Source organism: Rhamphochromis longiceps, linkage group LG1, assembly GCF_057381845.1.
Source record: "Rhamphochromis longiceps isolate RC_006_pf linkage group LG1, R_longiceps_female_GT1.1, whole genome shotgun sequence".
Taxonomy (NCBI): domain Eukaryota; kingdom Metazoa; phylum Chordata; class Actinopteri; order Cichliformes; family Cichlidae; genus Rhamphochromis; species Rhamphochromis longiceps.
The window spans coordinates 28,623,636-28,644,777 of NC_140557.1; the positions used below are offsets into that span (position 1 = coordinate 28,623,636).

At 40.6% G+C, this 21,142-nt stretch overlaps 3 protein-coding genes across 4 annotated transcripts in view; 1 reads left to right on the forward strand and 2 right to left on the reverse strand.

Moving 5' to 3' along the window:
- The first annotated feature begins 106 nt into the window (after window positions 1-106).
- Window positions 107-6,655, forward strand: fsd2 (fibronectin type III and SPRY domain containing 2). Of its 2 annotated transcripts, XM_085404738.1 has the most exons (13): window positions 107-250; window positions 318-555; window positions 805-900; window positions 1,129-1,362; window positions 1,525-1,547; window positions 2,445-2,566; window positions 2,821-2,985; window positions 3,121-3,255; window positions 3,404-3,557; window positions 4,239-4,372; window positions 4,701-4,833; window positions 4,911-5,087; window positions 5,997-6,655. In XM_085404738.1, exons 2-13 carry the CDS (start codon window positions 373-375, stop codon window positions 6,244-6,246), a joined length of 1,806 nt encoding a protein of 601 aa, XP_085260864.1. In that variant the 5' UTR covers window positions 107-250; window positions 318-372; the 3' UTR covers window positions 6,247-6,655. The 2 variants fall into 2 exon arrangements, with proteins under 2 accessions (XP_085260864.1, XP_085260857.1); XM_085404731.1 differs by having other exon boundaries at window positions 175-555.
- Window positions 6,529-17,315, reverse strand: LOC146678910 (KH homology domain-containing protein 4-like). Its single transcript, XM_085404750.1, has 14 exons — window positions 17,148-17,315; window positions 15,957-16,221; window positions 15,740-15,859; window positions 15,530-15,606; window positions 15,256-15,308; window positions 14,923-15,128; window positions 14,178-14,386; window positions 13,585-13,645; window positions 13,262-13,319; window positions 12,802-13,037; window positions 12,414-12,518; window positions 8,149-8,234; window positions 7,950-8,068; window positions 6,529-7,476 (listed from the first exon to the last, which is right to left on the reverse strand). The coding sequence occupies exons 1-14, from the start codon at window positions 17,174-17,176 to the stop codon at window positions 7,346-7,348; spliced, it is 1,755 nt and encodes a 584-aa protein (XP_085260876.1). The 5' UTR covers window positions 17,177-17,315; the 3' UTR covers window positions 6,529-7,345.
- A 2,574-nt stretch (window positions 17,316-19,889) lies between these two features.
- Window positions 19,890-21,142, reverse strand: part of pde8a (phosphodiesterase 8A) — a 51,679-nt gene continuing 50,426 nt past the window's right edge. Inside the window, exon 22 of the mRNA XM_085404788.1 lies at window positions 19,890-20,939. Within this exon, the coding sequence (XP_085260914.1) occupies window positions 20,833-20,939 (107 nt within the window). The 3' untranslated portion in view covers window positions 19,890-20,832. The remainder of the gene's footprint in view (window positions 20,940-21,142) is intronic.

A 21,142-nucleotide genomic window follows, 5' to 3' on the forward strand; every position in this document is an offset into this window, starting at 1 on the left:
AAAAATTAAAGCATTTAACTTTTAGTTGTTGTTCCTTTACAATGTCAGCATATCTCAGACCTCTGCAGACTTTCGACCACGTTTAATGAATCTATTTCATTAATAACGAACTTCCTGTGTAGATGTTTGGCATGCCTGTGAAATGTGAGCAAACACAGTCCCATCTATTTCTGTCACTGCTGTCCTGCCGGATACTGCTGCTGGCCTGAAAAGGCTGTCTAAGAACCAAACGGCTCCCTTAAATTTTCAGGTAAATTTGTTATCAGCTGCTTGCTCACTATAGCAGTTCTGCTTTGTTAAATTCTCCTCCGATGCAGTTTCAGGACACTAACAGATACTTAAGCCTCAGTCCTCGCCTGAGTCCTTGTCATCATGGACTTGTATGAGATCAGAGGAGGCAGGCTGGGTGTAATTGCAGAGGAAGCCGAGCTCCAGGAGTTAAGCAGAGAGTCTACTGCTATGGAGACCTACAATGTAGGCTCACCTCCATCTCCCACTGCAGCAGAAGATGGAAGTGATGGTGAGGAGGATGCTTTTAAGGAGGGAGAAACTGAGGTGAGGACACTAACTAACTACCTATGTTCAGCCACAGTCGTCTCATTGCATTTAATCACTTCTCTGAGAGAATGCCAACACAATACAGAAGAGTAAAATAAATAGCTGAGTGAGGGGAAACATCTGATTAAGATACACTCATAGTAAACAGCAACATAAACTCTTAACTGTTACCCCTCATTGTAGTCTGTGTTGCAGGTTTGAATTAAATGTGAAAAGAGCTCAAGCTTGCGTTATGACTGCTTTCAGGGGGAGATCATCTTGATTCGCGATCAGCTGCAAGAGAAGGTTGCAGAGATGGAGAGCTTTGCTGGTCATCTGGAAGAGATCTTCCTTACAGTGGAGGTACTACTCAAACGTCTAGTCTGATCTCCTTTGTTTTGACATAACTTTACTGTTTTATTATCATATGAATATGCAGAGATGCTTTTTTCCTTTTTTTTTTTACTCATAGACAGTAATAAAGTCATCACAAGCCCATTTTATTACATCAAATTGTTGTTTTTTTAATTTGTTCTTTCCTGTAAAACAAATGTGTTACACTCTAACTCTCTCATATTATTGCACGTACAGGAGAATTTTGGCCGTCAAGAGCAGCACTTGGAGCAGCACTACAATGACGTGCTGCAGACACTGTCTCAGCGACAGGATGAGAGCGCGGCAAGGTTGGAGGAGGAGAAGAAGAGTAAGCTGGAAGCCCTGTACGGTCAGCTGCTGGCCTGTGGTCAGGCACTCGATGCCTCCAAGGAGCTCATCGAGACAGCGCAGGAGGTCTACCGCAGCCAGGACAAGAGGCTTCTTTTGAAGGTGATAAATGACTCCACTGGATCATATTTGCAGATGGCCCCAAAAATAAATAAATAAATAAAACATGGCCAGCTAATGCAATTGTGGATATGAAGCATTGATTAGCATTTATTCATTTATTTATTTTGCTATTGAAATTACTTCTTTGGATTTTATTGACAGACAGTTATGCCCACAATTAAAAGGTAAGCATGAGGCTGCACAGTGAGTCTGCACAGTGTGACACTGCAGGTGTGATATTAAGAGATCGAGCATCAATAACATGTGAGATTTGTCTTCCCTTTAGTTTCAGACTTTAGTTTTATTTAACTTGATATATTTTAAAATCCCAGTTGAAGGTCCACTTACTGAACTTAGCAAATAAAAACAAAAAAAGAACCTTGAACCTAGCACAAAAAGTAAAGAAATTTGTATTTGGTCAATTATTTTATTTATTTATTTATTTTTGTAAGGTTGCTTCCTGCCAATAGACCTATACGTTGGAAAGCCTGTTTATTTCCCCTTAAATGTAGCCACATTTATTAGGGAAAATGCATTTGTGGGCTGAGCAGCAGAGTTGAGTATGTGGGTCGCGCCCGTGAAACACTTGCCAAATTTCCTCTTCCAATACCAGTCAGCTTATTCTGCTACTGACTCTTGTTTGGTGTAGTTTATTGGACTGGATGATTAAAGTCTGAAGAAACAATTTATTCATTTAACAAACAGGGCCCTGAGTAGCACGTGGAAGATCCACACACAGCCACAACAGCCTGGCACCTCCTCCTCATGCTGGTCACCAGCTTGGTCACACGCTGCTGTGGGACGGCATCTCAATATGGTTGTGTTGGCTGACTTGCGACAAATGCTGTTAAACTGACAATATGTCTTGTTTCTTCAGACTTCAATCATTCATATTCATTCATGGGCACAACCCACAGACACAACTCTGCTGAACAAACTCCATCCACTGTACAAAACATGCTTGCATGCTTGATGAAAAGCACGTAAAGTATTTATTTTATGGTCAAATTTTGAACATTAGCCTGATAACGCACTGCACGTTTTTTAAAATCAGGGCTTTTTTTTGTTCTGTACCACACTAGAATCGAGGAGTTTGCCAAAGACGAGGTTGACCTCACGCTGTCTACATGTCTTGAATTCAACACACCGCTCGCTGACCTGTCGGATGTCAAAACCATGATGGACTCGATCAACGTTGTTCCAGGTCTGAATCTACAAATCGCCTCCTCTGGTTCACTTTCCGCCTCCTTCTCTGTCACTTGAAAAATACAAATCTAGCAACACGCCGTGTCTTGCGTCACTGAAAATGAGAATCCTAATAATAGGAATCACACAGAGGTGTCAGTGTTGAGCTTCAACCAGAACAGAGCTGTCTTAACATTTAGATTTTTGTACTTTAAAAAGACTTCTTGATAACTGTGCTGAATTTACAGTGAATCTCTATCAAACAACCCCCAGCTCCATCTGCCCCAGTAATCAATCCCCAGATGCCCAACTCTGCCACTCAGACATCCCTGCGCGTGTGCTGGAGCTTGTTCTCTGATGACACAGTGGAGTACTACGAGCTTTACTACAGGCCGGTGCTGGAGGATACACCAGCAGACAGCACCTTCACACCGCAGGGTATAAACCAGAGACGCTCCCTGCAGATGTGCACTGCATGATAATGTCACCATCTGCTGCTCAACTTGTATCTACTGATCTCCCTGAAAATATTGCGATCTAAAGGTGTGCTCATCTTTTTGTTTTTTATTTAAGTGAGCAAGGTAACGTTGAAGGAGACGCACTGCACTGTTGCAGATTTGCTGCCCAATGCTCAGTACGAGCTCTGGGTGACGGCTACCAATACCACAGGCATCAGCCCAGCCAGCGAGAAGGCCTTATACATGACGGGTAACAAATGCCACTCTCCAACTACGTGAGGAGTTCTTAAACTTGTGGCAGTTTAAAATAATAATAGTTCTGCCACTTTCCTCAGCTTTGCAATCACTCCAAAGTGGTGTGTTGGTGGGAATAAAAGTCTAAATCCTCTCTCCCCTAGTGCCATCACCTCCAGTGATTAAGCAGAGGGAGTGCAGTAGCTGTCCAGAGGCTGCTCTGATCCGCTGGGAGTCAGGAAACACCAACCCCGTAGACTCCTACACGGTGGAGCTCAGGGAGATGGGTGCAGACGGCACAGAGAGCAGCATTACCGAGTAAGAGGTGTTATTAACGAGACCGATTTGGCAAGCTCAAAATTTAACCGTGCCCTCTCCTTGAAATCTGTCACTTTGAAAAGGCCACGCCTAGAGTTAAAGTTAAAATAGCTCGGTAAAAATAGAAGCGCTTGGCTGGAAACGCAGAGCTTCAAAGACGCAGTACTCCGTGATATTAGGCTCCACTGGCTTTTTCCTTTGATAAGGCTTTTGCTTCAAAATAAACAAGCTGGTGTTAGTGCTTGCCTGGGAAGTTTTGTTTTTTTGAGGTCCCATGGATATAGAGCTGCTGAATCAAGATGCACTCTGTCCTAGAAAATCTATTCTTAGCTTCAGCCCTTGCAGTGCTGTTGGCCTCAGCTAGAATGCTGTGCCCACATTTGGGGTCATTTTCATTTCTTATCCAGTCGCTCTGGAGAACACTTTAAACATTTATCTGTGCAGTAAACTCTTTTTATTATGATTTTTTTTTTCAAGCTAGACTTAAAGAAAATGTTCAATTATGAGTATATACAAATATAAGTTTCTGTTTAACCACCAGAATTTCAAGGTGATCTTTCAGTGATTTATGTTTTGGTAACCATACACAATAAAATACAGTTCACAAAGTGATCAGTGTTCTGCATTTACTATATATTTAAAGGAAGACGCGTGACCCTCATGTCTCAATTACAACCCCAGGTCTATTGTAGCAGTGCCCACCTGTCAGTGTCTGATCCAGCTGCAGCCAGGACAACGTTACCTCATCTCTGTGAGAGCGGTCAACATCGGAGGGCCCAGTGACAGGAGTGAACCAATTTCTATCACCACGACAGGTGAGAAACAATTGGGATCAGCGTTTTCATTATGTTTTTGGCTCACTCATAGGCGGTATGGACCTTATCGTTTAAAGCAGAACAGTTATGTCTGTTTGTAACTTTAAGCATCTACTTGTTGATCATCCCCATCATGTTTGAGACTCCTTTCGCTTAGAAAGAGCATATAAGTTTATTTATTGTTAGCCTTGTTTAAACAGAGGTTGCATGATTAGAATAAATCAATCTGATGTCCTGTGTTTAAGCCATAGCTTAAATAAATATACCTTCTTACTACATACTTGGATTCAGGCAGTCTTTGCAATCAAACACCCATTTACCTGTGCAGGTACGTTTTTCTATCTCCTGGAGGACACTGCCCATCCTTGCCTGTCCATCTCTGAAGATGGCTTCACAATCTTTTATGGAGATGAAGAACTTCCCATAAGTGCCATGGCCTTAGATGACAACACCTTTACCAGGTGCGAATAATGGGAACCTTGACTTATAAAGATGACTCTATACACTTGCAGATGTTTAAATGTCAGTGTCTTTACAGATGTGTAGCTGTCCTTGGGGATCTGATTCCAGTGCGAGGAAGGCATTACTGGGAAGTTGAGGTGGATGATGGGACAGAGTTCCGGATCGGTGTTGCCTATGAGGACACAGAGAGGAACTCGTATCTTGGGGCCAACAGTACCTCGTGGTGTATGAGACACATCCTGAGTCCATCCAGGTAGCAGTCAGTACCAGCCAGGGTTCTTTCATCAGCTTCACTGCTGAACACCCTGTGATGTCCTGTCAGTACTCTTTACACATTAGTACTCCTCCAAAATAACTGCACACCAGGGATCCTATAGGTAAACTATGCCTGTGAACAACGGTTTAGCAAATATACAAAAGCACAACTGCTGAACCGCAAAATACTTGTATCCGATTGCTGTAACAAAGTCCCCATATATTTCATCTTAATCATCTCAGTTTGAACAGCGTCTGCGTGTTTTCAAGACAAGTGCTGTAGTAGCTTTGGTTTTCTGCTCAGTCATTTTTCTTAAATATACTTGTTCCCTGAAAAGAAGCAGACATTTTCACAGGACTCCACAGACCTAATAGATGCAGACTTTTCCACCAATCTGATAGCAGAATTAACATGCGGATCCTCTGAGGGCCTACTATTGCAGTTCTCAGAAACTGGGCCAAGACTTTATTTTTAGCATTCAGAAATTTTCCCTTTCCTAAGCAAAAAAAAAAAAAAAAGTGCATCCGTTCTGTGTGAAACTAAGCCCATTGAAGGGAGAAAAGCCCACAGCTGAATATCTGTTACTTTATAATAGTTTCTATGGCAACTCTTCTTGGAACAAAGCAGGACAGATGAATTATCACATTTAGCGAGTCATTCGCAGCAGCATATCACACGAGCCCTGAATATGGCTCCCATTGTGGACATCTTCTTGTTGATTCTGCCTACGCACAATTTAACAAGCACATTTTTCATTTTCTTTAAGCTGCAGCCATTTGAAATCCTGCTGTTGGCTCATTATTCAGCATCTGCTTTCCTAATGGCTGACAGAGCGGGAAAATCATCAACAGTATGAATAAAATTGCTTTTTGACACACTCAATAATAATGCTTCTCCCTTTGTTAGGCATAAATACGAGTTTCTGCACAACGGCTGGAGTCCTGACTTGAGGATCACTGTGAACCCCGTACGGATTGGAGTGGCACTCGACTACGACAGAGGGACTCTGTCTTTCTTTAACGTAAATCTGGAACAACATCTGCACACCTTCCACTGTCACTTCCAAAATTACGTCCACCCCTGCTTTAGCCTGGACAACCCGGGAGCGCTTACTGTACACAACAGCATAGAAGCTCCTGAATACACATTCATCTGACATCAGAAGTATCAAGAAGAAATAAAAACCCAGGCAACAAGGACAAAACAATTATCGACTTTAATACTTACCAAAGAGCTCGGTGACATCGAACAAAACCAATGTTTGTAACATCATTCTCCATTAAAAACGGAACTTTCTCACTAAAGACAACACACTGCTTTCAAATGTTTTTATTATAGTATTCCATGGGAACAGGCATACACCATTTTCCAAGATAAGAAAAGGTTTCACTAAATTGTACAATATTTAAACCACCTGTGACTGCAGCAGACTTGAGTGTTTAAGTCCAAAGGGGGAAATAAGGAGCTGTCTTTTCTTTGCGCTCCCACCAAAAAAAAAAAAAAAAAAAAATGCATTTGAGAAAAAAATGAAAGGGGGAAAAAAACCAATTGAAATTATAATACAACTATATTCACATATGTAGAAGGAAAGTCCACCCAGAATACTTCCACACACTGTATAAAGTGGCTAATGATGATGTGTTTGAATTTGCAATCAGATCACTATTTCATAAAAAAATAAAATGAAAATAAAAAACCCACAAATGTAGCCCAAAGAGGTGTGACATTTTAACATAAATCCACACTGACGCTGAAATAGTTCGCATCTAGACTTCTATATTTACATTTTCTACATAGGCAGCAGAAAGTTTGAATACGCCCCCCCCCCTTACTTTACTCCCCCCCAAAAAAACCTTCTATTTCCACATGTGTCCTTTTTTTAAAAGCATGTTACGAATGCTGTATGAAGACCGATGGGCTTTGAAGGTTGGCTACCTGATCTAAAAGGTATGTCAATAGTAAAAGGGGTACACAAACTTTCAAAGAACTGTCTCCAAGATCCTGACAGAGCTTAAAATTAAAAATGCATCTGTTCTGAAAAACGGAAGAATAAAAAGGACTCTCCCCTGCTTTGTGCGAAGGCAGTTGTCAGCAAATATATTTGTCTTTGTAGTAAATGTGGTGTAACATGCCAGAACAGTGTATGATACAAGGGTGGACTTTTCCTTTGATGCGGTTTGAGTTTGTGAAACTTGCTGATCTACTGAATGTGGTCTATGAATGTCCTGGACAGTGGGGATGGGACGGGGCAGAGGTTATGAGTTATCTGTCTTACTGCTACGGCTCCTCTCCTCCTCTTCATCGGAGGAATCCCCTCCATAGGGCACTAACCCTGATGTATCACTGAACACTTTAGGCTTCTTCTCGCACACCTCGTCTTGAACACCTGCAAGAGCACAATAAAGGAAAAAAAGAAAAATGGAGAGAGAGAGAGAGAAGTAGAAGAAAGGTGGGAGATATGAGCAAGAGAAAAAGAGAAAAGAGAAGGGGAGTAGACAAAGCAGGAGAAGAAAACAAAAAGGAAACCCATTGAGGAGCCCCATATTAGCGGTGGTTTTTGAGTTCGTTTGATCCACAGCCAGGGGGAGGGAAGATATCAAATGAAACGGCAGCAGATCACACATCCATAACAGGCAGGTCCAGGGACACATGTTGAGAGAGAAAACAAGGGAAAGACAAAAAACATATACAAGAAGAGCATGTTAGTGAGTTTCACCAGCGGAAGGTTTCACACAGGTCTCCACTCCTCCCCCATTGCTCCACGGGGGGGAGATGCCATTTCATGTAACAGACAACACCACAGAAGAAATATCTGAGTACTCAGGCTCTCAGAGTATTAGGAAATAAAGAACAGCATACCCAATGACGCGGTGCTGCTGGGCAGACTCGCTGGATCATCCGTCACGGCATCTCTTGGCCTTTTGCGTGCAACAGCGGCGGGAGCCACGCAGGGAGGTGGCGGGGGAGGCATCAGAAACCTGAACAGAGAAAAATATGAATATCTACGCTACACAAGACTCATGAAGAACAAGGGAAAAACAATGATCTATGAGCAGACCTTTCTACTTCTTTCTCCTCGCCAACACTGGGTGCAGGAAGGGTGGACTCCTGATGAGTTGGACCCTCTGGAGAGATGGCGTAGGGCTAAAAAGACAGAACATTCAAGCCTTTTTACAAACTTTCAAAAGAAAAAGCTTGTCTCAAAAGAAAATTATTTTAGCATGTGAAAACCTTGGAAGACACTCAGAGCTTCCCATTTGCTTCAAGTTATTTTGATACTCAGCTAAGGCTGCAACAAGATCCAGCAAGTTTGCTCACTTACAAAGAAATGAACAGTTGCTAATTTTTATGGTAGTTCCAATGTAATGGAGAGAAACCAGGAAAAAAAACAACTATTCAATAGACTATCCCATAAAACCCGGATCCCACAGATAGGCTGTGTGGCACAGAGATGACAAATAATTACTCCTGATCTCATTCAACTCATTATGTGTATCAAGCAAACCTGTCCAGTTACTTCAATTTAAACCTGTCCACCATCATGAGCAAGACCAAACAACAGTGCAAACATGGTGACAAACTACAAAGACACATCTTACTACTGTCAAACTATACTTTGAGATCAAATATTCATTTCACTCATCTACATGTAAATCATTTCAGAACTTTTATGCAGTTTCTAAGTGAGCCAGCTAACAAATTCAAGCAGGGGATCAAATTAATATTTCCCCCGCTGTATAACACAGACCTCTTGCATGGACTAAGGCATTAAAATCTTTAATATTCTATTTTAAAATATCTGAATTTAAAGGCAGATCTATAGTAGGGAGCAACTAGAGAGAAATCTGCTTATAAATTACAACCCAAAGTGCTTTTGATGGGAGATAATAGGCACTACAGCTTCAATAAAGTTTGTTTTTGAACTGAGCACTGATAAAACATGATCAGATTTTCATCCAAGCCAAAGTTGTGGCCAAATGCAATCAAACAAAAACAAAAAAACCCAAAACAAACCTGTTGTACTTTTCACATCTTTACTGAACAGTAATCTAATGTTATCTTCCTAATTGGAACATGTTGTTAGTACAATACAATTTTATTTATATAGCACATTTAAAAACCCGAAGGCACACCAAAGTGCTTCACAGTAATATGGAGAGTCAGCATAAGTCAATAACAGGGTACAAATCGGGCACAAGCACAGGCAGCATAGAGGCACTAACAGACCAGAAGAGTTAGATAAATACAAAATCTGCTAAGAAGACAAAAACAGCAGTAAAATTAATAATAAAATAATAAATTTAATAAAACTTAAAAGATTTAAAAGTGTAAAATTTAAAAGATTTAAAAGGGTATTAACTGGTCAGGAAAGCCAAGTCAAATAGATATGCTTTTAATCTTGATTTAAAGGATTGGATAGAGTCCATGGCTCGAATAGAAGCAGGGAGGCTATTCCAAAGGTTTTGTTCAGCTGAAGCAAAGGCATGATCGCCTATGGTCTTCAGTCTAAACTTAGGTTGGGCCAGGAGTAATTGACCTGATGATCTTAATGCACGACAAGGAGTGTACAGATTGAGGAGGTCAGTGAGGTAGCCGGGCGCAATGTTATTCAGGATTTTAAAAGTGAGTAGCAAGATTTTAAGCTCAATGCGATATTTGATTGGTAAGCAGTGTAGATCAACAAGACCCGGAGTAATAGGGTCAAATTTTCTAGTTCCAGTAAGAAGGCGAGCCGCAGCATTCTGAACGAGTCGCAGCCTTTGAAGAGAGAACAGTAGAGAGAATTACAGTAATCTAACCTGGAGGTCACAAAAGCGTGGATAAGTTTTTCCAGGTCCCTGTGTGGTATATAATGCTTAGCTTTAGAAATCTGGCGCAGTTGGAAAAAAAACAAAACAAAAAAAAAACAAAAACAGATTTAACTACAGATGATACTTGCTTATCAAGCTTAAAGGAGCTATCCAAATAGACACCCAGGTTACGCATAGAATCAGAGAGACAGTTAGCTAGGGGCCCCAGCAGGGCAACAAGCTGGTCTCAAGGAATATGGCTGTCGAACACCGTAACTTCAGTTTTTTTCTCATTTAAAATGAGAGAATTATCTGACAGCCAATCTTTAACCTCTCTCAGGCAATCGTACAGGGAGTTCAATGATGCTGACAAATCATCAGTCAGTTGACGATAGATTTGAATGTCATCAGTGTAAAAGTGATAAGAAATATTGTATTTTTCAAATATGGAGCCCAAGGGTAGCATACACAAAGAGAATAATAGAGGGCCCAATACAGACCCCTGGGGCACACCACAACAGAGAGGGGCAACAGAGGAAGAGTATCCTCCCATCACAACAGAGAAGGATCTATCTGTGAGGTAAGAATTAAACCAGTTAAGGGCAGAACCCTTGATGCCTACAACATGCTCTAGCCTCCTCAAGAGTATATTATGATCAACCATGTGAAAGGGTGAAGACAGATCCAATAAAACTAAAACGGCAGGGCGACTAGAGTCAGCAAATACAAGAAGATCATTATAGACTCTTAGAAGGGCCATTTCAGTGCTATGGTGTGGCTTAAAGTCAGACTGGTATTTGTCAGTAATATTATTTGCAACTAAGTAAGCCTGTATTTGAAGACAGACTGCTTTCTCTAAAATTTTTGATAAAAACGGAAGTTTCGAGTTTGGCCTATAATAGGACATACTTTAACTAGGGGTGCAACGATACACAAAATTCACGGTTCGGTTTGATACTTTGGTGTCACGGTTCGATATTTTTTCAATACAAAAAAAAAAAATGTTCATGCCTTTTTAATTTGTCATTTATTAAAATTATAAATATATATTTTAACTCAAAAGTACAGTTTTTAAATTTAATGTTGCTGAAACAACAAAGTAATAAAATTTTTTTTTTATCTGATCGAGAAATCACTCATCTTTGGAAAAGAGAGTTTATTACAGAGAAATGGCTCTTTCCAAAATAAAAGCTATACTATCCGCTTCTTCTGGGCTATACTCTCAGCAGCATATTAAACATATCAGGTCCCCATAAGGAGAATCATGTGCTAACAGCTGTCTAAATGACTCGGGTAAAGTTTGTAGCATGCGTGCTTGTTGTTTTTGTCTGCTTCCACTTGTCTTTGCACTAGGATGATGTCGGAGTAAATGTGCAGTCATATTCGTTGTGTTCCCCACTAGTGCTTTCAGCGTTAATCTCGTTGAAATGACGTTAACTCCACAACACCGCAAATCTCCGTTAACGAGCTACCGTGGATCGCCCCGTGCATGGGGCTGGATGGCCAACACGTTAACGAGCTAACTGCGCTAACACACTAGTTCCCACCATGTAATTGAGCATTGCGTGGCACATGCAACATACTGTTTTACTTTTGTCCATGACGTGCTGACCTTCAGGGTCATACGTCACATGAAAACCAAAATAGTTCCAAACGCCAGATCTGAATGAGGGTGGGGGAGGTTCAATTTGCCATGTTGCAATGACAGCTTAACTTCTGTCTCACTAGCTTGCCCTGCGCTCAGTGAATCTGCGTTCGACTACTCTGCCTAGGCTGCACTGTCGAGTGCAGATCCACTGAGCGCTCAACACAGACAGCATCGTCAGAAGTAAAGTTGATAAAATAAATGAAAAATTTTGTATTGTTCGATACATATGCGTACCGAACCGAAAGCACTGTATCGAACAGTTCAATATCGATCCGAGTATTGTTGCACCCCTAATTTTAACACACACTTTTTCCAGCATGGGCTCTAAATGATCATGCACATGTAGAGTGGAACTGCTGGTGTTTTATTAGCACAATAGTGATTGCCTATATTTCTGACACCATTGAAAATCCGAAAACACAAATAGCAATGGCAGAAGTCACAGATCCCCTCCCCGTATTAATTTTTTTTTTTTTTTTTTTTTTTAAATTAACACAGTGATACAGATGAAACTAATGTCTGTGATCAAAAAACACTGCTTAGCTCCGTTTGATGGCCATTTGTATTACAGACAATAACTTTCAGCTTAAACACTTGTGTAATTTGGTAAACAACTAACTGGGAAAACAGAAAGCAAAAGAGACGGTCAGTATTTATGCTGAACAAACTGAAACTAATATTTTCATACAATAATTTCATGAGCTATAATTATGTGTAATTCTGTCCAATGTTGGTTGTTTAGCAGTGATGCCTGAAGCGTCTCTGTTTAAAACCAGATGGACTAATCAGCTGCAATTCAGACAGGTTTATCGGTGAGTAATGGTCATGTTAAAATGGGCAGAATTATCTATTAGTGATATGTACAGATGTTACTTTTCAGCTAACCTTTTCATCCTTAGCCCCCTCCTGGAATTGATGCTTGGGACTTCCTGAGTCAGGGGGGGTATTTAAAGATCCTTCAGGCTCCACTGTCTCACTGCTGCTTGGATCCTTGGGTAGGGCAAAACCAACACATACACATTGATGCTGCCACAGGACTTTAAGAGAACTAAAACTCCTCCTAAAGACCTCGATGACTTTCATGTCTTATTGCACTTCTAGTGTAAACTTGCACTGAAACTGGAAACTGATTAATCTATTCAGTGGTTTTAGCTATATGATGTCACAGTTTTTGATGGCTCTTCCAACAAGCAATTAAAAATGTAGCACTCTAAATCAGCTGACTAATAAATGGGAACTTTAAGTAGTGGCAGCTTTAGACTTTTATAATTACCTGAACAAGATAGGGATGCGGTTTCCTAGGACACACCGGATACTGAACCATTGCCTGAGAAGATGGAGGGTTTGTCGACAAGTTAGAATGACTTGGGGGACCATTTGCCTTACTCCAATAACCAGTGGCTCCTGGATACGCTGAATAGCCGCCAGCATACCCATTTGCTGGGTAGTTATACCAGGACCCCTGGCTAGAGTAATTGCTATTAGGTGGAAATCCATGTACTGCGTATGCTGAAATGAAAGTATAGAACCCTGAGTTAATAGCACATATCACATGGATCAATAACAGGGTGTTTTGACAACTGTGACCTACTATTTCAAGCAATTGCTGAGCCACTAAAGACGTCACGGGAGGATTAATTACCACAAGGAGAACGAAGTTAGTCAGTACCTTACATTTGGTCACCCTGTTGGAATTTGCCTGTTTAGTTACAAGACTTAAGAAGAATACTCACACTGTGTCGAGCCCGTGGCTGTGTATATCGACACCATACGTGCATGCTCAGCTCTCACCTAAAGAATGAAAGAAACATTAAAATGATGTAATGAACCAGACAAAACTGCAGCTCTATAATCAGAAAGTTTTGTGGGTAGGTGCAGAGCACTCAAAACCTATCTCTGGAGATCAGGTGGTTCACACTACCACTTTCACTTTTGGAGGTGGGTATCAGTGAAAACTATACGCTTTAGTAGCTTCACTTTCTTACACCTCCTGTAAGACTTTCATGCAATACAAATCCCCTCTGACACAAATACAGTGATAACAGTGTGTACTTACGGTTTCCAGGAGACTCTCTGTGAGTTTCTTTGCCGATTCCAATCCAGCTGCATTTGGGTGGCTGTAACAAAGGTCCATTGTTAAACAGGATGTAACAGACTTAGTAAAGGACTAAAGCCACATATTATCATTACATAGACCAACTGTGAAGCCAACACTGTGCCATAACCTTTAAAACTTGTGCCTAATACGTGCTAGCTCAACTCACTGGCAAAGAAAAAACAAAAATAAGCTGCTAGACTGTTGGAATAGCAATAGGAAAGGTAATTTACAGGATTTACGTCATTAAAACTGTTTTTCCAGTTTCTACAGAAAGCTTTGTCTTTTCAAAAAGCAGAAATCTCCTTGGATGAATTCTGTGCCTCTGGATCTCTCCCACATCAATGGTCTGAAGAGACACAACTCTGGCCTACACCTGAACCATTTAGCACATGCTGCAGATGCGCAGTGTTCATCAGGTTAGTAAAACTAGCAAAAGCCATGCAGCAAACGACCATTCATCTGCAAGCAGGGCTCTAACACTGAAACCACACAGCACATACTGAATGTGTGTATATGTCATTTAACGACTCTTCCAATTAGAATGAACATACCTGATGTAGACATAAAGAGGTTCAAAGGACTCTCGTTTCGATGCTTGTTCTATGTAGCCAGAACCTTTTCCTCTGAGGAAGACTCGAGCTCCCGTCTCTGTCTGGATGTGACTCAGGTACGAACCTGCTGGACCCTCAACCTTTTCTTTCACATTGAATGAAGGCAACGCTTGGTCCAGACCCACAAAAATCTTTGTGTGCACAAAACTCTGAAGAGAAATAAAGACATGGTTACCTTACCAATACCATGTACCTTATGGCTGTTTAGTGAAATCATGCTTGACATTAGGCAAAAGTGCTTTGTAAGCAGATGCAGTAATCCAAGGCTTTTCACTGTAGACCAGGGACGTTCTCTCTGCTCCTTAATTTTGGAGGCAGGTATCAGTGAAAGCAACATAGTCTCCACTTGCTTCACTTTCTTTACCTCCACTCCCAATAACCTAGTCTGCATAATTAATTTTATATTTCATAACCCTAACTTTATCTTAGGTTTTGAGTAATGTAGCATTGTTATACACCCAAATAAACAATCCTACTACTGTGTGTCCCTCAGTTTACTGCCTGACTACAGAATCTTTCTCACTAAGCACTGTTAGTCTTGAACCTTTGGTTACAATGTACAGCTTATCTGTCTTTGTCCAATACTTAAGGAAACATAAATAACAAAATTAAAGATCAAGTTGTTGATATTTAGGGTTTGATGAGTTCACACAAATTTGACTTTATTTTTTAATCATCTGCCTACCCCTAAATGAGGAGCTGCTGGTCGATGACCCTGGGCTGGCACTGAAGTGGTATTGGGCATCCGTGGCACAGTAGAAGGAACGACAGGTCGAGGCGGCTGAGGGTAGAGAGTGAGCGGTGGAATTACAGGCACCTGCTGTCCCCCCGAGGCTGCTGAGGTCCTCATCACATCCTCAGAGATGATCTCCTTTATCCTGATTACAGCCTCTGTTGCAAAGAAAAGTGACCAATATTTGAGCATCTGCCACATCAATTGTTACATGCTGTGACATTTGTGAATTACATTAGATGATGTCAGCCTCAGCATATTAAGCCAATAAAATGTGCTACTTACTGTTGACTTGTTCTTGAGTCTTTCCCTGAACGTGCAAATACAAAGGTCTTTGTCTAAAGGAAAGAAAATCGGTCATGGACAACATTTTACACTCTTTATCACTGCAAAACTCATTAATTCAGGTTTGTCTGTTTACTTTTATTAGATAAACTTCACTATTCTAGTAAATAATTAATGTAGATTTTCTTAAGACACAATATGCAAATGGGTGGGAAGGGGGGGGGGGGGGGGTCTACTTTTGCAGAAACAAAGTATTAAGACTTGAAACACATACCCTGCTGCTATTCCCTTTTCAGTTTCTGTCATGAAATGACCTTTTGTTGAAACGATGGCTCCACTAAACTGTCGAATCTGAAAAAGGTAAAAGAAGATTTAAAAAAAGAAAAAAAAAAAAAAGATATTTTAAGAGACAACTTGTTTTAAAAGTTCTTAAAGTGTGACAAAAGTGTTAAATGGAACACTGCTATGGTCACTTTCCACCAACCTCCTCCTGTGTTTTGCCTTTAGTAAGAAGGTCCCTGCAGTTGAGTGGTACATCATTTATGTCGACTTCAGTGACCACCATCTCTTCTGTAACAGCTGGCACAGGCACACTTGGAGGAGTCTAAAATATATGAAATAACACAGAAAACTTAAACTCCATTAATAACGACAAAAACATACATGATACAGTTATTCAAAGCAGCTCTCTAACTGCACACCTTTGCAAGTAATGGTGGAGGAGTCAACAGCTTTCCTTTTGCCATCAACATAGCATTTATTTTAGCAGCCATTGCTGCAGCCATTTCAACTCCTCCCTGAGGAGATTTTCCTCCCGTTTCTGGTGCCTGGGAAACTGTGCTGTTTGGTCCAGAAACGACTCCTGACAATGAGATAGGGTGGGCTGCATTTTCACTGCTCTTCTGCTGCTGTATGTCTACACTCTGTTTAGGCTGGGCTGGCTTATCCCAACGGCTGGTTAGGCACCTGAAAAAAAGATATACTATAACATATAACATACTATAACTATAATACTATAACAATCCAAGTTTATCAAATTATTTATTGACAGTATTCCTATACCTAACGCTTTTTCATCTTTATTTCTTCCTAAATGTTTTCCATTATGTCTTGGGAAATACTTTGTTTTGACACGTGTTACGCAAATAAAGTTATTATTATTATTTGCCTAAAATAAATATAAACAAAAAACAACTCCGTGACGTCAAATAAAAGGGGACTAGGTATTTTAACCTAAGGACAGCCTGAGAAATACTACATGAGCACCCATATTACCACTGTCCAAACCAGTCATTGGAATTTAAAGTATCGGCACAACATTTTGTCTGTGCTATAACGATCTGTTTAGATACCGTACACTAATACATTGTGGTATCACAAGACAAATTGCCTAACACTTCGCTGATGATGCTAAACAGTAAACGTGGTGAATAGCTGTTTATTTTAGCCAATCGTATTCCGCGTTACTAGACATCTGTCATACCGGTGCATTTCAATGTTTTAACAATCTTTCGTGTGTAAAATCTGTGGATTCTGGTAACGGTAGAAGCTGTTAGCTAACATATTAGCAAATAAGACGGCGTTAGTCATTGCTAAGCTATCAGACGCCGAGAGCTAAGCTAGCTAGCTATCAAGTTACGATACGGTTTCACGAGTTTTTCCAATAAAATATAATTTTGGTGTACACTGAACACATAAGCTCAGAGTAACCCATGTATGTTGTTGAATTTTTTTTAGCGTCAAATAACACCCTGCAATCTAACTTTTACTAACAGGCCATGGTAGTGCTGGCAGTTAGCAGATTAAGCTAGCTTACTGTTCGGTGAACTCTGCAGTGTGGCGTTAGCTTGTGTAACGACTACTCAGTTCTAACAAACTAAACAGACACTCACGGTGTTTGCCCCGTCATTCCTGAAGACATAGCACAACTCCACTAAATAGATAGTAAATTGATACTAGTTTTCGGATACAGTACAAAAGCTACACGGCCTTAGCCATCGGTCTTCTTTCTCTCCTGCTCCGGCGATTTCTTCTGACGACTTGTCGCAAAGTCTGACTTGGCGGAAGCGGAGCTGTCCTCGTGTTCTGGAAGAGTCTCTCTCACTTTCAGTACGCTTCATAACAAATCAAGGCTCACCTGGTTAACGTAGCGTTATGCTAGCCTGTTGATTTAAAATAAAGTAAAAGAAAAGAAACACATTAAAAAGTTTATTTTTTTCTCCCCCCAGCATCTTAAACCAAGGACAGCGCGAACACAAAGCGCTTATTTTCCCATTTTGCATGCAATCTCAGGCCGAAAGCATCAAATACAACATGTCTGTCTTTTTGTACAGTTCCGCATTTGCTCGCGTTGCGTACCTTATTGTGTCTACAAGAGAGACATTATGAAAATTTAGTGCCATATTTCTGCTGCCAATATTACCATGCACAAACCGTCCTGTCATTGTTGTGTGTATGCTTGTACCTGCAGCTCAATGTTTAGTGCCTGTATATAGTAACCAGGCAATACATCCGTCAGACAGGCTATATATGGGTCAGTTTTGTTAAACAGACAGCTAGTATAACTGTACTTTAGGCACAGACAGTAAGAACTGGCAGCCTTCATGCATTTCCTTTAAGGACTTGGAGACTATGTTCAATGTAGCCAAAAAAAAAAAAAAAAACAACCCCATCCCACACATATTCACCTGTTCACACAAACAGCATGGATTAAGTGTGTGTTATGAGCAGTTTCTATAGAAATTAACAGTTTGTAACACTGTTAAAGAGGAAGAGGATGAACTTTAAATGACCCGTGTTTATATTTAGCTGACAAGGATCTCTAGCAGCAGCAGTGTGACTTATTGACTCCCATGTGCTGGGAAAGAAGTTGGAAGTTGAACTACATTGTCTGTAAAAAGGCAAAACCTTGAAGGGAGGAGGTTGTGGTGGATATATGGGTCGGCTAAGTGATGTAAACACTGAAGACTGTTGTTTATTTTCCATTTCCTACCAACCAGCAAGACCGTGTTCTTTCTCCAATACCTCAATGAAGCAGCTTTAAAAAATAATTAAGGAGTATGTACTTTGAACCAGAGTTAAAAAGTCCCGTTTTAACCATATGTGGGAGGATCAAAAAGAAAATGAAAATAAGAATCTTACACGTGTCTTATTTTTCCTCGAGGTTTGTAGATTAAAAAGAAAGTGCTACAGAAAAAAGTAGCCTCAGTCACATGTTACTGTGTTTGTTTTTTCACCATTTTATACTATATTGAAGTGTGTCACACGGGGTGTTATCCGGCTGCCATGTAGTTTGAGATGCTTCACAAAATGTTGAAAACCTTTTATTTAAATTAAGTCAAAAGAAAAGAATAAACTAATGGAAGTAACCTGAAGAGGCAGACACAGAGTCTTACTGCAGGCATGAAATAAATGAGCAAGTCAAAAAGAAAAAAGGCATTGAATCATAGACATTAAATATATAATTGACATTATTTTATTTTTCATTGAATAGTTTCTAATTTTTTTTCCCGTGCCTTCAGACCAATGTGTATCAGAAGGAACAAACAAATCCCCTGATTGCGTGTACATTTCTGTCATTTGAGAGAAACAACGATAATCGTGGTCAGCGCATCTTGTTAACCACCATTTGCTTAGCTGTTATGGCATTTAATATACTGTTTAAAGAGGAAATATTCTTAATAAGCGACAATCTTTAACATATATTAGTATCCTAATCTGAATCCAACCTTGAACAAAAAGCTGTTCCCTGGGTCTGTGCAGAAGGATGTTGGACAAGTGGCCAAAATAGAATGATGTTTGATCCAAAAACAAAGAAGAAGAAGAAGAAAAAAGAAAATCAATACAAGGTGGCCTCCAGGAGACTGCTTAAAGACAGTGATAGACAACTCTGCGATCCACATCCTTCTTAACCATTTAGTTCTCTGTATACATGCTCTGCGTGACCATCCCATTCAAAAGTATTCAGATAGCTATAATGGTTGATCTCTTTTGCTGCAAATCCAGTGTAAAATTCATTGTCTATAAAAATATTGAGATTTCCTTGAACATAACCTTCTGACTATGTCATAATAAAAACTCCAGATGTCTGTTGCAGTTGCACAGTGGGATGTACTGTATAAATATTGTATAAAATAAGGCAGTCTTTTCAGTAGGATAAACCAGATACAAAAATTTCTGGGAGACAAAATTTTTCAAGTCCAAAATGTTTTCACATATTTCTGCTGTTGTCAAATGTCGAGCGGTTTACAGCATTAAACCAAGAGCAAGGGATTGTTGCAGCAATGAATACACCCACGCACTCGCAGCAACAACCAAAACATACCCACACGCGCATGCGCACACACACACACACACACACACACACACACACACACACACACACACACACACGCAAACTCCCGATGATCAACAATAACAGCTTATTCTCCAATGCAACATCCCATCCCTGGACAAATCACTGAGACGTAGACATTTCTAATATTGTTTACAGTGCAATACAAAAGTGTTCATTCAAACTGGTACTGTACTTTTGATAAAAAAAATTTAAAAAAAAAAAGTTTAATATGGTAATGCTTCATATGAATAATAATTGTGAATTTTCGAGAGTTATAGTAGTATTTGTCTTCATTAGCTTTGGCTTTTCTCGCTCTTCATAAATTCATTTTGTTCTCGTCAACTAATTCATTTAGGAATTTTTATATAGAAAATATGGAACATCTTAAGAAAAATGTACACACCAAATCATCTGCAGTTAGATACCTACGATTGTGATGTTGAGGTTTTTGTCTCTCAGTGGTGGCCTAAGAGAAAGGTCCACCGCCCCCAACCCATAAAGAAAGCATCTCCTCTCACATGTCTACTAAGATAGCTATGTGTCAACTTGGTTGGGTTTCTCTCGGACACGTGTGAATATTGCCCCAAAACAAAAACAAAAACAAACAAACAAACAAACAAACAAAACAAAGGAAAGCAGTGGAGTGTTCTTTCATGGTGTGACCTCCAGGGGGTTGAAAGAGCAGTCCTGCCTTGCTGCGAGCACAGGAATGGAGGTCAAAAGTGATTTCACAGCCTGGTTTGAAAAGATACATTTTTTCATCCAGACCACGCTTCCATCGAGTCTTTTCAGTAAACAAGCAGTTTTTACTCAAACAACAACTTCACAGGCAGACAGGAGTGCCCACGTGGCGATCGGGGAGGGACGGGTGCTTCGCCAGAAGACCGCTAATGACCCTCTTTCAGTCATGTCACTTGACCAGCTACACTGTGATTGCCTGAGAGGCACAAGAAGTTCGTAAGGATGCTGCGTGTCCGTGTCTGTTTGTCACAGTTCGCGTACGACAGGCTCGTAAAGCCCGCAGCATTACAGCTGCAACTGCCTGTCAGGAAGGAAGTCCTTCTGTGGTTCTCTGTATGGACGGACATGTGGACGCTCGGTGTGCTACGGAAGCAGGAGAGTGAAGGCGAGGAAGCCCCTTGGCTGGCTGGGCTGGCAGGGAGAGAGACCCCCCCCAGCCAAGAGAGAGAGAGGAGGTCTGCCTCAGATTACAGAGTCCCAGGGCACAAACACTGCAGCACCTACTCGGGAGGTGGTCGCAGGCTGTGCAGCTTCCTCTCATCCAGGCCTTTCCAATACTTGAAGTTGTTGTCCAAGTGCTGCATAAGATTGGGGAGGTCTGCAAAAGCTGGGGAGAAGAAAAAGCAAGATCAAGATGAGGCTTAAAGATTACATTTTGTTTCAAAGATAGTACGACACATTTATATTTAATAAACATCTCTATCTCACTGTCACAGTATAAAAACAAGCAGCAGCATCTGGTGCTGAAAAATGAAGACAGCGGAACGTGACAAAAACTGCTGTTCCTCCGACGGCCACTTTGGTTCTACC

Coding starts and splice junctions, on each gene's coding strand:
- fsd2 (XM_085404738.1), top strand. CDS start 373: ATGGACTTGTATGAGATCAGAGGAGGCAGGCTGGGTGTAATTGCAGAG. Junction 3,256..3,403: donor GAAGGCCTTATACATGACGG/GTAACAAATGCC, acceptor TCTCTCCCCTAG/TGCCATCACCTCCAGTGATT. Junction 4,834..4,910: donor GATGACAACACCTTTACCAG/GTGCGAATAATG, acceptor GTGTCTTTACAG/ATGTGTAGCTGTCCTTGGGG.
- LOC146678910 (XM_085404750.1), bottom strand. CDS start 17,176: ATGTCTTCAGGAATGACGGGGCAAACACC. Junction 15,309..15,529: donor GAAAAGGGAATAGCAGCAGG/GTATGTGTTTCA, acceptor TCTTTCCTTTAG/ACAAAGACCTTTGTATTTGC. Junction 14,387..14,922: donor CAGCAGCTCCTCATTTAGGG/GTAGGCAGATGA, acceptor ATTTCTCTTCAG/AGTTTTGTGCACACAAAGAT.